At 40.7% G+C, this 18,055-nt stretch overlaps 1 protein-coding gene across 2 annotated transcripts in view; it reads left to right on the top strand.

The window, feature by feature from the left end:
• TMCC3 (transmembrane and coiled-coil domain family 3) overlaps positions 1-18,055 on the top strand; it is a 133,089-nt gene that overhangs the window by 12,770 nt on the left and 102,264 nt on the right. Inside the window, exon 2 of one of the 2 annotated variants that reach the window (XM_058023141.1) lies at positions 8,206-8,366. In XM_058023141.1, the coding sequence (XP_057879124.1) occupies positions 8,337-8,366 (30 nt within the window). In that variant the 5' untranslated portion in view covers positions 8,206-8,336. Of the gene's footprint in view, positions 1-8,205; positions 8,367-8,654; positions 8,729-18,055 lie in introns of those variants that run through there. The other variant, XM_058023142.1, reaches the window with a different exon arrangement.

The following is an 18,055-nucleotide window of genomic DNA, read 5'->3' on the forward strand; positions in this document are numbered from 1 at the left end:
CTATCTTATGCTGCTAGGGTGCTCTTCAGATAATGAGGTGAAAGAGGGACAAAAATTACTCAAAATGAAGGACTGGATTAATATATCCACTGTCTTCCTGAAAACAAAGGGGCAGGTGATGCCCAGTTTTCACTAATGCTATATTTGAGAATTTTCTGTAAGCCAGTGGTACATGCTGCTGCTCAGGAGCAAGATTCCTGGGATGCTTTGGCAGTTGAGAACCTTCCTATGCTCTCTGTGGGTGCTTCCCAAGAACATGGGCTGGTCAATTTGTAAAATGTTTGGTAACCTCTCAGACTTAGGCTGTGTGTCTTACAGTGAGTGTGTTGCCTCACAAGTACTGTTGTGTACTTCTGTGTTTGGGGTAAACACATGGGATTGAATTCATATTGGGAGCTTCTGTGTAGTCCTCACCAGTGTCTAGAAAATGAGGTATGTGAATTCACATGCTGAACTTACTCTGTTTAAGTATCCTGCATTGCTACAACAGACTAAGAATTAGCATCTGCATGTCACATTTTTGTAGCAGTAGTTTAAACCAGTTGAGCTGTGTATGATTTGCCTTCTGGACTTTTCCTCTTGCTAAAAACAGGTGATGATTAGTGCCCAGTGTAAGTTAGACATGAGTAAAATGTTGTTCAGCTAAACAGCTTGAATAAACAGTGCCATTTTGCATGCCTGTTTGGAGCACAGAAAATGAATCTGCTTCCAAAGCTGAATCCCTACCACTGGATTTGTGGGTTTCTAGAAGTTTCTGACCTAAAGCCCAGTTTACTGTATAGTTACCATAATCATGCTATCCAGCCATGAGCATGTAAACTGCACAGATTCTATTTGGGAATTACATTGTGGAAATACACACAGATCTGTTTAATGAGGTATAAAACCTGTTTTGTAGGAAATGTATAAATTTCACTTATCCATGAGACACAAAGAATGAAGGATAATTTTGATAATCAAGCTTTCTGAATATGGCAGGAATATTCAATATTCAATATTCAATAGGAGCATTAAGAGTCATGACCTCATCTGGGATGACACAAAGCTTGTATAATCAAAGTGCTTCTGTATTGGATTCAAAGGATTTAGTAGTGTTTAATGTTTGGGCTCCAGTTTGGTAACTGTTGTTAGTATCCAACTCAAAAAGATCAAGCAGGTCCAGGAGCTTCTCCCTGCCATAGCTAGTATTCAGTTAGCTATGACTGGGGACAGAAGAGGAGAATTTGGTAGCCTACTTCTTAAAGAGAGCCACTGTGCCATTCCATAGTGTACTTGCAGACTTAAAAAAAATAAATCTTGCTTTCTCTAAAAGTTGTATTTTAAAGTTTTAAAGATAAATCTCTTTTTTTATTAAGGTTCAAAGCTCAGAATGTTTTGAAATGTTTTTCTTGCTCATTTAGAGAAAATCCCACTTAATTTGAATTAATTACTGCTCCTATGGTGATATTTGAAATAAAGACTATCTTGGATGATCAAAATAGGAAAAAAAAATAGACTAAAACTCATCATATGAACTTTACTGGTAGAATTTTATTAAGTCTGAATTCTGATATTCACAAGTTCATCCATCCTCCTGTCTCCCGCTATTGTTGTCTTTTGGTTTTTAAATCAAAAGGTTTTTCAGCCAACTGCAGTTGAAATAAACTTCCCATTACCTTGCCAGAATGGTAGGGATCAGCTCAAAATCATCTGAGTCACTGCACTCTGATGGGATCTGTGTTTACATTCTTCACATGTCTATTCTCCCATTTGAAATGCAAGTAAGGTAATAATAAGTGAGAACATCCTCGTGTAGATATGTATGGACAGTTGTGGTGTCTCTCCAGCTGTTTAACTGCTGTGCATTGTGCCAGACTGTGTATTGAGTGTGTCTTCTGCTCCATGGGCAGAGGGAATGTATGACTCCAAAGAGATGCATCAATGAGTAGATGTTTGTCTGTCAGCACACAGCCTGGGTCTGTTCCTGGCCATTGCACATCCTGAAGTCAGCTGTAGGCAGATGCTGGTTTATCATCCTGCTAACTTGGAACGGGGTCTGTGGCCTGTCCATCACCTCACTGGCTTTTTGAACACTTTGGTTCGTTGGTTGAAAGGGTGCCGTGCAAGGTCACTACTGGGATGCAAAGCTAGATCAAAAGTACCTGCAAGAAAGAAAATATCTAAAGCTGAGCTCAGGTAGTTCTGTTATCTCTTCCTAATGTGTTCTGCTGCATAGCATGTGGTAGCTGGAGGTGGGTGAGCCATACTTTGTGGTAGAGACTGCAAAAATAACAGTGGTTTAAAGACCTTGCATTGTTCACAGCAAAGGACTGCCTGAAAGCTGAGGAGTTCTTTGCAGGGCTGGAGACTGGCTGGATACAGAAGATCAAGGGGGACATGAACTCATAGCCTTGTTATTTTCAGATCAGTTAGGCTCTTACAGGACAACCCAACAGAAGGTTCTGCAGTTGGTGAGCATTTACTTTCTGACCCATTTCTTTTTCTTGTGCTATGTAAAACTGGTACTGTACCCTGGCACAAAAACAGCAGCTGGTTCTCTGTGCCCATGGGATTTGGAGATTCAGGAGGGTCCTTATTTTTGCATTCAGGAAGTTTGTTAAGAATCACACATCACACTCCTACTACTCTCTCAGACTGACATAGTCTCCTTTCTGTAGGTGGCTTTATGTCCCTTTCACCATTCATTTCAAATGGTGGCCAGGCCTAATATAGCAGCAAATCAATAGACACAGCGTGTCTCTGTAGTTCATTTTACCATATCCACTAGGAACTTCCTGCAACTCCACTTGCAAAGACTGCATTTATCTGACAGCTTGTCCTGTACATTAGATGTGAGCTAGAAAATAACTTGTCAGAAGTGGCTTTGTTGGCTCTTGCCATGCTCAGAGAAAGAGCAGAATCTTTATGGTCTTACATGTCAAAGGTTGTATAAAGAGAAGACAGGTGACACACAAAAACATAAATTTTGAAATGGGTGTTGCAGTGCTTGAACAAAGTATCTGAGACATTTTGGTTTTCAGAACAAAACGTAGCAATTTCTGAGAAAGTAATGCATGTGAAAGTACAAATGCCAATGATTTATGCTTCACTGTATCATTGCAGTTTCTGTAGAATGACTTGATTCACTTAAATTAAAAGTGAGAACTCTGTGGAGTTTTGTAGAGCATAGAAAATGTCAGGGAAAATTTTCTCAGGTAATGTTTTAAAGCAGTGCCACCTTATGGTTCATTTCAGAACAGGGATGTTTGGTGTCCCACCCTTGCAAAACACTGCATGCATCTGGCTGGGCTTTCTAACTTTCTTAAATGGTCACTGTCTGTGTTTCTGATGGGGGGGGTGATGGACTATACCTTTCACTATCAGGACTAATTACAGAGAAAAAAATGGGATTATTGGCTTGCTTCTCAAAGAAGAGCTGTTCCTTCTGTACAACTACTCAGCACATTGCTCTCACAGGCAAAAAAAATCTTCCTTCAAGCCCATTCCTCCTAGATTCCTTGTATGACTGCCTAAGGCTCCTCTTTTTGCTGAAATGTTGCATTCTGACCCAATGGCACAATCTAACATCTTGGTAGCTGCAGCCCATATTCATCATACCTAGTCCTGCTGTCCTGCCATTCAAGCCATGGTAAATAATTGCTGGCTGGTCAAGAGCTTTGAAGTTCTGCCATCACTGCTCACATAAACTGAGGATCCCTAAGCAGGGTAGGATTCATGGATCTGATGTGACTGTGCATCCCAGGAAGATGATCTCAGAAAAATCCTTGCAGGAAAAACGGGTCCTCTCGGTCTCTTCCTGCTCCTCTTCCAACTTGTGGCAGGAGTAGCTGCTGTTTGGATGCCAAAAGCTTGGCAGAGATACTTCGTTCTGTGGCTGCTCTGAATTCCTTCTGAAGTCAATTACGTATTGATGTATGCTCCTGTGTTAATTACAGCTACTGCTGCAGCTTGGTGACCTCTTTTGTCTGCAGTAGCCATAACAGTTTGCAAATAATTCTGGTTAGCCTGTGAGAGAAATACCACTAAATTACAGGAGAAAAAATTCTGGAGATACTTTAATTAAATTTTAGGTATAAAACTAGCAGTTTCTTCCAACAACTGCAATGCAGAATTCCCAGAAGTGGTATTAAGAAATATAGGTTTCTTTGCTGCCCTGCTGAAAGCAGAGAAGTCTGTTTCTTGTGGAAATTACTATTTGAGCTGAAATGAGAAGTGACCCAGAGATGGGTGTGTTGGAAGCAGCTGGGACTGATGTTCAGCTGTTACTGCTCTGCTGCTCAGTGCAGTTCACACAACCATCACCACCACCATCCCCAGTGTTAGCCCAGCACTGATTGCAATGGGGTTAAAATCAACCAGGAGCCATTGATTAAGCTTTGACTCTCTCTGTTGAACTAGTTTATACATATGCAGACTGTTCTTCTTTCTTTTTGGCAAACAGACACAATGCAGCATCTTTATTGAGCATTGTGCAGAGATGGCCAGCCCAGCATGGCTGTTAAATTCCCTCAGATTCTAGCAGCAATCCCATTTATTGTAGAAGACAATAAAGCTTAGTAGTGAAAATCACATCATTAATACTAGCTTAAATATAGCTGTTGCTATAAATTTATCTTGTTCACAAAGGTGTGTATATCAAGGCCTGTGGCTACAGAGAATGCTGTGGAAACTCAGTTTCCTATGGTCTTGAGCCTTTTCATTCATAGGCTTTTAAAAACTAAATTAAACTACTATTTTCTGGATTTGCCATGTATCCTATACAGTTCCCATACTTTTTTTTACAGCCTTTGTTCTGTCAAATATTTCCACAGTTATGTGCAGCCTGTCTCATTGAAGTTAATTGGCCAACAAAATCGAAACCTTGGTATCCCTCACTCTGTTTTTACAAAATACACATCATATTTGAGCCCATCATATTTGATATCTCCAGTATCTGTTTGATTGGCCTGAAATCAGCATTAGAAGTTTGTTACATACATATAAACAGACTGATCCTGGAAATCTGATTTTCATAGGGAGCTAGGCTAACTAAATCTAGTCCAAAGTATGGAAATTACAGCCAATGTAAGACTACAAACCTGAAAACTGAAAATACGGTGGTAGAAGAGGAGAGTCCAAAATGCAGCTGATGCTACATGAGCTGCCTTGGAAGATCATGTGAAACCCTTTCCATCACTACCCTCCCTCCATGAGTCAAGGAGTACTGCAGTGTTTCCTTCTGAATGGCTGAACTCCCAGACTTGGGCCAGGTTCCCCTTGGGAACAGCCGGGCACAGCTTTGCTGGCCACAGCTTCAGTGCCAGCAGCATGCTGAACGCCAGCTGAAGGTGAGCACAGTTTGGAACAAATGTACCTTCAATTGTCTATTTTCATAACACTTGAGAAAACTGTGCTGCTCTGCCTCAGGGCATCCATGGCAACTTTAATACATGGTATTGCTTTGTCAGACCTGCCTGTGATTTACACTTCTGCTTGACGTTATTTCTCTTTAGTTGATATTTCCCTTTCATTGTAATAAAGCTTTTTTTTTTCATCTAACAGTGACTGTATGTGTTATACAAAAGTGAGAGAACTCAGTGACATGGAACTTAATCATGTTTCCCCGTGCCCTTGGTATAATCTTTCAACAGCATCATCACTTTCAACAGTATATTCACACTCCAATGCACGATGGGTTTATTGATGTGACACAAACTACTAGATACCAAAATTATATATATTTGGGAAAAAAAGTAACTACAGCACTTATAGCAGTTTCTGGTAATTTCAGTACAGATTGAGGTGACTTCAGACACATATGGTAAGTCATAAAAAGCTTCTGAAATATCTAAACATGTCCATGACTGTGTACAGCCGTCCATGACAAGCTGGTATGCTGATTGCATGGGCTGGATGCCAGAGCTCCCTGAACAACCAGGAAACCTTACTCAGCTAAACAGGACTCTGTGACTCTCAGGTGTATAGTGCTGATTATGCTCAGCAGCACATTTGCATTTATGCACTCTCACACTGCATTATTAGATGAATTCAATGGTTTTACTTCTCCAATTCTTTGAAAAAAAAGGGGTTTAACTTTTAGGAAAAAAAGTTGACTTCCAAAAATGAGTATATTCTCATTAGAAGTGTGATAATAATGGCGTAATTATTATAGCTTTGTTTTGAAGTCTCATTTGACTTATAATTTTAAGAGTGTAAATTTGTTTTATGTAGTTTTGAGACAGCAGTTACTGGTGTGGCTTTTGTTTTTTATAAACATGTTTTATGGAGACAGAAGGTTATTTTATAAAGTATTTCCTACCTTTAGCATTATGTTACTGAAATTGAGAGACCAAGAAACAAGATTTTCAAAGATTCTGCCAGATTCTTTAATTCCAGGTTTTCCTACATGAAAGAAAACATGTAGAGTGTTCAGGATAATACAAGTAGAGAAAGTGGGTTTTGGTTTGCTACTGAGGAGAGATTTCCTGTGGCTCTACAACTTCCTATATTTGGGAAGGCTTATAGTTGTAGGAAGACTAATGTTACTGGCAAGGCACAACATTCCACGGGGTGTTCTGGTGGTTTTCTCCTATCTTTTCTCTTTCTTCCTATTTTTTCTTCCATCAGAAAGAGAAGCCTTTTATCCCAGTTGTTTGTTTTAACTATTCCTGGCATCTAAGTATGGTCTCAGGTATAAAAGAATAACACAGTAGTTTTCCAGCCCTCTCCTTGCTATTCATGGTCAGGTATGAAGATGGGCTGACCTTTACTTGCCTTCAGCATATCTGAGTGCCAGCCTCGAAGGCTTGCTTACACTTGTGTACAAGATCTCACTCTATGTGTATGTGGGTGTTGGTTTATTTCTCTATATTAGAAAATCTCTCAGCTTTGTGTGAGGTGAGGAGACTGAAAACCATGCAATGTCTTGCTAGGGCTTTTCTACATCTGCCAAAGCAATGTAGTTTGTGACACCCAGATGTGACAATGTTCACAGGGGTCCGAGGATGAGGGAACAGACCGAGATCTGACTCCATGTTTCAGAAGGCTTGATTTATTACTTTATGATATATATTCTATTAAAACTATACTAAAAGAATAGAGGAAAGGATTTCATCAGAAGGCTAGCTAAGAATAGAAAAAGAAGGAATGAATAACAAAGGGTTGTGTCTTGGACAGAGAGTCTGAGCCAGCTGACTGTGATTGGCCATTAATTAGAAACAACCACATGAGACCAATCACAGATCCACCTGTTGCATTCCACAGCAGCAGATAACCATTGTTTACATGTTGTTCCTGAGGCCTCTCAGCTTCTCAGGAGGAAAAATCCTTAGGAAAGGATTTTTCAGAAAATATCATGGCTACACCGAGACTCTGATCTATTTCTAATAGCAGCAGCAGTATAAAACTCGGCTAAATTTTATACTGCTTACTTTTTAGTGCATTTGCAACCTTTGTATTGTCTTTACATTTTTAACAGAGGATTGGATTTTGGAAAATTCTATCTGTATCATAAAAAGAATAGTGCTGATTTTATCATACTTTTTACCTCAGAGGTGCACAAATGTACAAGAATTTGCACAAAGGGATTAAACATGCAGCACAGAAAATGATGTGTTATCCATGCCTCTCACATGAGGGAATTTTTGTCACACCTCTTGGTGCATCCCCTGGAAAATTATTGTAGATGCTACAAGCTGTGCAGGAAAAGAGGTTCCTCTAATGGGCATGGGTAATTAGTATTATGTCAGCCTTCATGCTGTATGGATCCTGCTGCAGGATCAATGTGTGAATCTGGGTGAGCTGGAAGTGGCATGGGGTCTAAAACATAATATAATGCATTGTCTTGCAGTTTGTTGTTCGGGGCTGTGCAGGAAATTCTGCCACTGGAATACTCATCGCCTGGTTTTGTCACTCTTCAAAGCCCTGCTGTGCTCTAGAGGAGTGCATTAGGATGGAGAGCTTTGGGTAGCTGAGCTTTTAGCCTTCTGCTCTGTTGCATCCTTCCGTGTGCTGCAAGAGGAAAAGAAAAATAATTGTTAATGAGGGAAATCTTACTTGGAGCTGGGCTCCCTGCAAGGGACACATGAGCCCCATCTCCTTGCAGAAACCAAGCCTGTCATGTCCTCTACCCTAGATTCTCTGAGTACAAGTAGACCAAGCTGCCACAGGCTCTGTATCTGCAGTTGTGATCAGCCCTGTTTATTCTTGTACATTCTGTTTTCTCAGGTTTAGGTTCTGAACAGCTGTTGCACTCTGAATCCAAAGCTTCCAGAAAGCCATGAGGTACCTGATGACTTCAGTGGGCTCTAGAGCTGCTCTCAAATCCTAACTTCACTGCTTCTAGATGATTAGATGAAATGGATAAATCAGCAAGATCTCCACGCAAGGTACAACACATGAGTCCTTCTGCTTTACCTGTTCTGAGAGTTATTGCCCCCCCTCAGATTAAGGGATGCTGTTTTATACCAAAATTAGTCTGTGATGTAATATTTTAATATAATCTCCTACTTTGTATAGATGGATACAGCACACACTCTGTGTGGATATATAATTACAGTAAGACCTTGGCTACTCAAAGACTCACAGAAGTGAAACAGAGTAGTTTGTTCTGCCATCTCTAGTGTGGTTTCAGAGTAGGCCCTTACAGGGACAAGGGCTCATGGTGTTCTTACAGGCAGGCTCCTTGTGGACCTTCAGGAGACAGGCTCTCTGCATCAGCTTTTCTGGGAACACTGCAGCTGGCAGACAGGTAGGTCCCTGTCAGGTTTAACATGCTTAAAGGGGGAAATAGAGTGCAGGTCTGCATGTAGGCTGCCAGAAGACACCAGTGCCTTCAGCTGGCCAGGAGTGTTTTCTAAGACTTGGGGAGCTTTGAAGGGAAGCTGGAATACTGGGAAACTCATGGAGTTTCAACCTGTATCAGTTGAGGTCAGTTCAGGCAGGTGCTGCATTTTGACTTTCAGAAAAATTCACTTCCTCAAGATCTTGCCAAGTGTGTAGCTCACCTGGGCTCACCATGTTGCTTACAGGCACTTGCTAGACCTGTTTTTAAGGACAGATGACAATATTCAGAGATGTGAATATAGATTTTATTTGAAATTGCTATGAATTTGTAAATTCATGATTTTTTGAACTTTATGAAAATAACAAAATCACATTTATTTGACACAACAATAAGAATGCACAGAGAAACCTGTGTGTTGTGCTTATAAAGAGACCAGAAACTAATCAGATTCACTGTAACCATCCCCTTTTCAGAAGAGGTAGAACATGAGTGTAACTGTACAGCTTTGCCCTTGAAACGGAAAAGATTAGCAAATATTTGGTTTATTCTTTTTCAAAATCTTATCCAGTAGCACAGAATAAACCAGAAATTTTTTATGGGGAAATGCAGTGCCATTCTCTAGATTTACCAGTGGGATTGTATTATGTATTTATGACAATTGTAGCTGTGGTCTCTTCAGATCCATGTTGAGACCTCATATCAAGGCTGTGTGACTAAGGAGTTCAGAAACATCTCCTCAACCAGCAGCAAGAGGGATTGAGTTTTGAGCCAAATTCTGTTTCTTCCAGTGTTTACTGAAAGTCTGGGCCCTGGATCTTGTCTGATACTCAGATCTCAGTTAGTGAAGACCATACCCAGGCTCTGCCACCTGCTGAGCCTGCATTGCTCAGTGAGTTAGGGAGAAAGCTGAACTGTGTGGGTGTCTGTGCTGACACCAGCAGCCCTGGGCACCCACCATGCCTGCTACCTGCCTCCAGCGCTGCCCAACTGCCCAGCTTGGTCCTTCAGCGTGGGGCATCCCTGTGCCAAAGTGCATGTGGCAAATTAATCTCCAGTGGGCTTCTCACTCTCACAATCCACCACCCCCATGACTGAGAGGGAGGTGCTTGGGGGAACATCAGCTGCCTGAGGCAGCAAGAGGATGCCACTGTGGACCCAAGAAGACTCCAAAGTATGCCTTTGGGAGGTATAACAAACTTCGTCTGGCATGCAGTCCCACAGCCACAAGTCTGCTTCATCAGAAGAAACACTCTTCAGGTCTCGTCATTATACCCCAAAGAGGGGCTGCTGGTCTGCAATCACCACAGCCCCCAATCCACAGAGCATCCTGAGGGCTCTTCCAGGACTTCCAGGGGGGCCATTGCAGTTTTCTGAGAATCATTTGCCCTTCCTCTCCTGCAAAAAAGAATGCCACTTAATGGATTCTGCAAGATATTTTGGCATATTTTAATGCAAAGCAGTCTGCAGAAATAGAAGATCTGTTTACATTTAGCTAATGCTAAAACTGGGTATTTCAGTTTCACTTTGTTGATGATTACAGGACTGAAGGTACGACAGAATAAATCTCCAAAGATCATCCAGTTCAAAGATCTGTTGTATACTGAACAGTTTACATCTTGTGAAATATTTGTTGATTGTGATTGTTTCTGAACCTGTCTCTCCAAGCTGTAGATCTAATCTCGCTTTAAGAGCATAAGGGTAAATGATTCTTTTCATCTACTCTTGCAGTTTAAAAGAGGATGCTTCACTGTTGCTCTTTGATCTGATTTCAAGGTCTGCCACAATGCAGAATTATTTTTTTTCCTACCTCTGCTGAGGACTCATGAGAGTTTTTTCAGCTATTGTTGCTTCATTTGAACAAAATAACAACACAACCTTGAGGTCCAGCATTCTTTTCTGGAAACTATTCAAAGTCCATTAAGTTATTAAATAAATCAGCACCTAGTAACAGATTGCTTAGGATATGTATGGATGCAATCTGATTCAGTAATAAACAACTTGGCAATGTGTATATTGCCAGATATTTTTTCCTGTGCTACAGGACGGCAGGGCCAGCTCAACATCTGGGGCTTTTGATTGTTGGAGTTACAGGTTGGCAGCGATTTTAATTTTCTATAGTTCAAAATGTTTTTTCATGATCTGGAAAGAAGAGGAGGATCCTGCTGAATCAAGTTCCTGTTGTGTTATAACACTGGCAAGTGATAAGAAGTCATCCTGTTGTGATGGTGCAGTGCCTGTTTGGGTGCTGCTAGTTACCTACCAGCTGGTTTGAAGTGAAGGGGTTGATATGTCTCCTTGTTTACCATTGGTAATCAAGTGTTTAAGATCTTCAGAAGGTAAAGAGCTAGAAAAAGGCAAAAAGGTGTCAAAGATTTGTCCCTTCCCCTCCACTTTTCCTTTGGCTGAAGAATTTCACTTTGGGCACCAGCAGTGACCAGTCTGTGTGGGAAGAAGTGATTGCCAGGCTTGGGTCATGACATGGATCTGGTAGCTGAGAGCACCATGAGCTGAGCTCACGTGTACCCCAACCTATCTCTGTGACCCACAAGGCACTCATCTGGTTTCACTGTCTCTCTTCCCCCACAGGAGGAGAAAAAACAACCCTTGTCTTTGGAGGAGGGCTGGGAGGCTGCCCTCATTAGTGTTGGGAAAGACCCATCAAATACAAATCAAAATACCATTTGTTGTCTTTCACATTAGAATAACTCACAGTCAGAATTTCCTTCTAAAGAGGACAGCAGTTTGTTTAAAGATGTGGTTCACAGTGATGTTCTTACCATGGTTTTAAAAGCACTTGCTTGTTCCTGTTGCGATATTTCTCAGAGTGGTTTGGTGAACAAGAAAGAGGAAGGTCTGAAAGCAGCTGTTTAAAAACTGCCATCAAAGGCACAAAATAATTTGAAAACCAGACAGGCTCTGCTACTCTTTGCTAGCACCTTGTATAGCAATAAACCTAATTGCTACAACTGTGGCAAATAAAACTACGATTTCTGTGTGCCTCTAACACAATAATTCTTTCCCAAATGGTGTCTGAGAGGAGCTGAAGCATTTTATTTCTCTGTACTATATGACTTAAATAGACCTTTTTTTAATAGCAAAGGTGATGGCTTCCATTCATGTATTTATCTGGGGACTATTTATTTGGTGTGTTATATCAAATGATCTAGAAGTAAGAGCTCAAACCCCTGAAGATACAGTACAGTATTCACCACAAAAATATGGGAAGAAAATAAAGTATGTACCTTAGCATGGTTTTTATACCAGATGAAATATTATTTCCATTTACAGGCACAAGAACTAGTTTTATGTTTGTGCAACATTATCAATCCATAACAATGGGCAAATGCAAACATAAGACTGGGGGAAAGAGAAGGGAAGGGGGATGTTGCAGTGGACTGGCATCCTTCCTCATGACACCAGGAGTGCACATCAGTTCAAGTTGTTGCTGAGGGTTGGTACTGATTATCTGCTGCCAGTTTACCTTAGTTTTTGTCCTTCATGGAATAAAACATAAAGTGAAGTTAATAAAATCTTTAGAGATATAAAGTGGACAGATTTTCTTCCAAGAGATAAAGCAGACTTGGTGGCCCTATCACATCCATAAGAATGAAACATTGGTCAGATTTTTTGATCTGAAAATCCATGGTATAATTGCTTTTCTAGTCACCTTATTTTATTTTAATTAACATTAACGTTTTAAACAATAATATATGATTTTGTTAAGAAGACTTTGAATTTTTTGTTTTGCTAGGAATACTTGTTTTCACTTTGTAAATTCTCATGGGGGAGGGGGGAAAATATCAATCAATTTTTCACTTACTAAGGCCATCTAGTGCTACAACAGTGATTATTCCTCTTCTTATCTCAGACAGTAAAAGTTGATACAGGAAGAAATTTTAGAGAGTTTTGGGACAGGTGAAGTCTCTCAGTGTCTTTCAGTATCAGTGGCCAGAGCTGGATGTTTTGAAAATCATGCCTGGGTTTCTGAAGAGCCTTTGCATGACAGCATTAGGCAGAAACCATCTAAGAAAATCAAGATGCACCATGTCCCTGAGATGAGTGTGTCAGCTGCATCACTTTGTTTTCAGCTCTTCACATTGTGTCAGCGGTTTCACTTCCTTGAGGTGAGCACTTTTCAGAAGCTACTGCCTTTGTAATGCAAGTGAATCCATTAAAACTAATTTTAAATGAGCATCCAAAATGATATTTCATCTTCAAAGGTAGAGCTCTGGTCTTCCATCAGTGCTTTAACCACAGGCCTGATGCTTTGGAGCAGCTCCTCCCTTTCCTGCAGAAATCAAGGGAATAAGGTTTCCTTTAGAGAAATGTCATACCAAAATGTTCCTGGTTATTGCAGTCTTGTGCTGTTAACCACTGTGTGTACACTGATAGGAGAGTCCATAAATAGCTTTTGTGGTATTGTGTGGCCAAGCATGCTGCAGTGGAAATGCTGTAATAGCAGAGGGGAAGGAAAGAGTGTTGCCTTATCTGGTGTGCAACACATGCAGGCAAGCCCTTAGCTGTTTTTCCCTTGTAATTTACATATCTCCTGAGTGTTGAGAGTCACACAATTTCAGTCTTCAATTCTATTAAGGTGAAGGAAAAAAGGATGACATGAATAACACCATCAAGTCTCTCAGCAATAGACTGTATAACATAAGGTAATGTTTTCTTCTTGCTGAAAGCCAGAAAATAAAAGATATCAGGAAAGGTCTAAATAGAATGTATTATCTTCTTAAGTAATTTCTCTAAGCATTTTAAATGACTGAAGGTAAAAAAATTAATTCACCTGTAGCCTTTCTTTTTTCTAAAACCTTTTTGAACGCCTTACTTTTGAACTGTATTGTTCATTTTGGTAATTGCTCCCAGAGTCTTGGTATAAACTCTACAAGTACTAAGTATTAAGAAAGGTCCAAACTGTAACTTGGAGAGGACCACTGTGAGAGACTGATCATGGTACAGGGCAGTGTCAATTACAGGAATATTTCTGTATCACTGGAGATAAAGCTGTATATTTTTAAGCCACTTTGATCCAGGGTTATGTGGGTAAGAATACAGCTCTTAAAACTGGCTGTTTTAAGCTGAAAATACAAGTTTAATAGACATTAAACATGTATATATGTATAAGTTCCAAGACATGTGCAGAGGATATTCTGAACAGACAGATGTGTCAACAGACTACATTCACCTTAAGGACTGAATTCCTCATTCCATTGCCTTCTATAGGTTGGGTTTTTTCATGTCTATGTGTAGTGAGTGACAGTGTTTCATACTGAATTTACCCAGAGCAACACAGTCCAGACTTAGATAAAGTCCTTAGGCAGTCTAGATGTGTTACCCTGCTTGTTGTGGAACATTGTTTCTGTTTTTAGACAAGCAGGTATTGATCTAGACAAAGCAGAACCCATCAAATGTAGTGTTTTTAAGTAAATTTGTACCATAGGGGCTGAAAAGGGGAAAGTATTTTTTTTTCAGTGCATCCACATTGAATTGTCATGTCTTGAAGAACTCCCAGATTCTACTGATAAATAGCACCTTCATCACCCTTCATCCTCTCTGCAACAACAAACACAACACTTTTCTGGGTGCCAGGTAACGTTGCTGTGAAGGAAGCTCAAGGAGTGAAGGGTGCTCGCTGTCATCTCTCTAAACTACAACCAGGTGGCAGCGTGCCTCAGGACATTGCTGATGCAGCTGGATCTAGCTGGCCATTGGCTGTCTGTTCTCTAGGACATCGTGGGGATATGTATACTCTGCATCTGCTGCTGAAAAAGCACCCGTAGGCACTCAGGAGTCATGAGAAGAGGTGCCATTGATTATCTGTCTGTGGTACAATAATGGCAGTACAAGGACATGCTGTAAGTCTCTTGTGGCAATCAGTATCAGATGCTGGACCACAGATTTAAGCATCAGGCTGCACAGGTGTGTGTATGCAGGTACAGATAGGTACATATGGAAGGGGTCACTGCTTCTATAGCCCTCATCAGTGTTGTTAGGAGAGTGTCCTGAGCCAAAACCTACATCCAAGCTGCCATTCTTACCTGCTATTGATTCTCACAGCCTCCTAAAAGGAGGTTTCCACATTTTAGCCCCTTTATACTCTCATCCTCTAGGCCATCACTGCCAACAAGTACCACAGTTAAACTGGGACACACAACGGGGTAGCTTTTAACCACAGGCAGCTGGGGCACTTGTTAGAGGCAATAGATAAACGTGGATGGTGGAGAAAAGTTTGTTTAATTGGGTGCTAAAGCTGTTGTTCTGTCTGCACTAAATTAGACCCCCAGGAATCCTAATGCTGCATGTTCCCTGACTGCTGGGAAGAACTGATTTAAATGCCACTGAGAGGCCCTCACACAGATTTCAGTGTCTGAGATCTCAGAGCATCTTAGTGTCAAGTCACATTTGTTCCTCTCATCCATTGCTTACTTTTCCCACTTGCTTACCTCTGCTCATAGAGGAGATTTTTCCATATCCTCAGCTGAAGTCCCACGTGTGGTTCTGCACGTACCAGCAAGGATGCACCAAGCATGGGGACTTCTGCCTCTGTGTGGAAAGATCTCAGGGTAGGAATGGGCATGTTTGTACCTGTGTGTGTGCAGACCACGAGCAGTGCCCGGTACTCCACAGGAAAGGAGAGGAGGAGATCATCATGTTGCTTTCTTAATAGCACATGTTGTCTCACATGCATGGCATATGGGTTGCTCTGCCACCCCAGCTGCCTCGAGACACAGCCACCAATGTAGCACAACAATCTTCAAGAACTGCTTTGGCTTCATAGTGGGCACAGATTACTGGGGTGAGGTATCCCATAGACCTCAGAACAAAAAGGACTCTGATCACAGCCCCCAAAAGGGCTTCTTCATGCTTCTTTCTCAGCTTCCTTGCACCTCGGGGTCATCTTCCCTGGCTCCTGAAAATTCATTTCTTTTCAGTGGGGTGCCTGAAGCATCTGCTCTGCTGCCCTTCACATGCAGTTGCACTTGGCAATGCTGACTGCAAGTGAGAAGCTTAGAACTGGCTCTTTATTACAGTGTCTTGTACATACTATGACAGACGAAAGTCTGGAAAGCTACCTGAGGCTGACACCCAGGTGTGTAAACACTAGAGAGGTGAAAAGTACAGAAATGTCTGTACCCTTCCTGAAGAGATGTCTTCACCTGTGTTTTTCAGAGACTAAAGTGGTAGGCTGCTTTTTGTACTCGGATTGACTTTGCTTGGCTACATGTAGTCCAGAAATGTAGCACTTGAGAAAACTGGGGAAAAATAGTAATTTGAAAACAAGATAAAAAGGCATGATTTTAAGAATTGTAAATTGGAGTGCAAATATGCCTTTTATCTCTTAGAGATACCATTTTCATATTCTTTTGGAATAAATTTGGCTTGGAGTTTTTTTGTTGTTGTTTGTTGCTATATGAGCTTTTTGCTGTTTATTGCATCTATGGGATCCTGATTTACAGCTGTGTGGGAAAGTAGCAGTGACTCTTGGTCAAAGCAAGGTTCCTCTCTGTGGTATTTTTGCCTTTACTTCTTCTCAGGGTCAAAACATCTTCTTTCCACTGGAACTACATTCTTGTGTTAGTTTCCAGCCTAATTCTGTCCTAGGAATTAATTTGGCTATTCTTTTGCAGTCAATACAAAAACTTATTTCTTCTGTTATTTTTGTTGAGATTGCTGTATTTATTTTTCCTCTAGGACAGCACATGGACAGACACAAACTTCTCAAAAGTACCTTTGGAATGAAACAAGCTTAAATTGATGACTCAGTCACACAGCTTTTTCTGATATTTCTAAAGATCTTTCTCCTTAGGAAGGGGTTCTGTGGCTTCAGAAGTAATGATTGCAGAATTGGATTCAGGCTTCAATTTTTTGCAAGGTTATAAAGGGATTATTAACAGCTGCATCTGCTAGTTGTAAATTCTGTCACAGAAGTTTGGGATTTGGCCATAAAAGTGAAAATTTCCTTTGCTAGAGTTATCTGAGGGAGACAGCCCTGGCTGGGAAAAAGGTGAGGTGGGAGCAAAAGGTTGGCTTCATGTTTACCTGAATATTTCAGTAGTTTGCTCTAAAGGATGCAATGCAGAATTAAAGCTGTCCCTCATTCCTCTGGGAAGATCAGATGGCAAAAATGCTGCTTAATTGTTCTCAAGAGAGGTGGTTGGTTGGTGAGTATTGATTCACTATGGAGCATTTGTCTTGAATTTTGATTTGTATCTGGCCCAGTAGGAAAAAGAATTGGATTTGTCATTGGTAGATGATAAGAATATGCCATCCTTGACTGAAACAAATATCTGTGACCTGTTTGGGAAGATGGAGAAATCAATCACTAAGTGACAAGTCCTGTGTTTGGTAGCCCCAGAATGCATTTCACTGCTTGAAACTGCTTGCATAACAGCAGGGAGTAGACTCCAGCTCTGAGGTTTAAAGTGTTTACTCTGTGAAAATCCTCTGAGTTCAATTTTCTTCAGATATTTATGATCCAGTGAAAATTAAATTGTGGTAGAAAGTTTATGAAGCATGAACATACACATAAGAGAATGCACACAGTTGGATATTCACATCTGCACATTTTCCATTAAAATCCTGACTGCCTACTCGGGGGAAAAAAGGATTAGCTCCGAATTACACAACTGAATTTAGTTACTTGAAGTAATTAGGACAGTGTATGTGGCTTGTGAAGGGGCCACAAGGGTGACTTTTTGTATAGAATCATAGCTTCTAACTTATTAAAAGATGAAGTGTATAAAGTGCCTCCCTTGTTTTAATGATCTGCTGGGACTAGGGACTAAAGCAACTTGTGGAACTGGAATTACAACTACTGCTCTGCAGTATGATAGTGATTCAAAAGGAACTTCAGAAATAATATTTTGAGTCTATCAGCTTACCAGCTACTTTGGAGATTGTGTACAGCACACTGCTCTGCAGTGGCTTGCATAGAATGGGGTATGAAGGGGCTAAGAACATATAGTTCCATTTTCAGTAGTGTTTGTCTACTGTTTCACAGAGAGAAAACAATTTAATCCTTTGTAGCAATAGGTCCTTTTGGAAATAGAGAAGTCCAGTACTAAGCCTACCTTTTGCCCTTTTCTACTTGTGGGATAATATGTGGTGCTTATCTGTAGTAATATCTGGGGATGTTGCAGTTTAGAAAGATTTACTTTTGCCAAGTTGTATTAAAAGTTTGTTGAGTGGTGGGTGCTTTTTTGGTTGGTGTGTTTTTTGGGTTTTTTAAATTATTTTTTAATATTGTGTGAAAGATGTTGTACATACAATACATAGAATGGTAGCAGA

The sequence above is a fragment of the Melospiza georgiana genome, chromosome 4 (genome assembly GCF_028018845.1).
Source record: "Melospiza georgiana isolate bMelGeo1 chromosome 4, bMelGeo1.pri, whole genome shotgun sequence".
Classification (NCBI taxonomy): domain Eukaryota; kingdom Metazoa; phylum Chordata; class Aves; order Passeriformes; family Passerellidae; genus Melospiza; species Melospiza georgiana.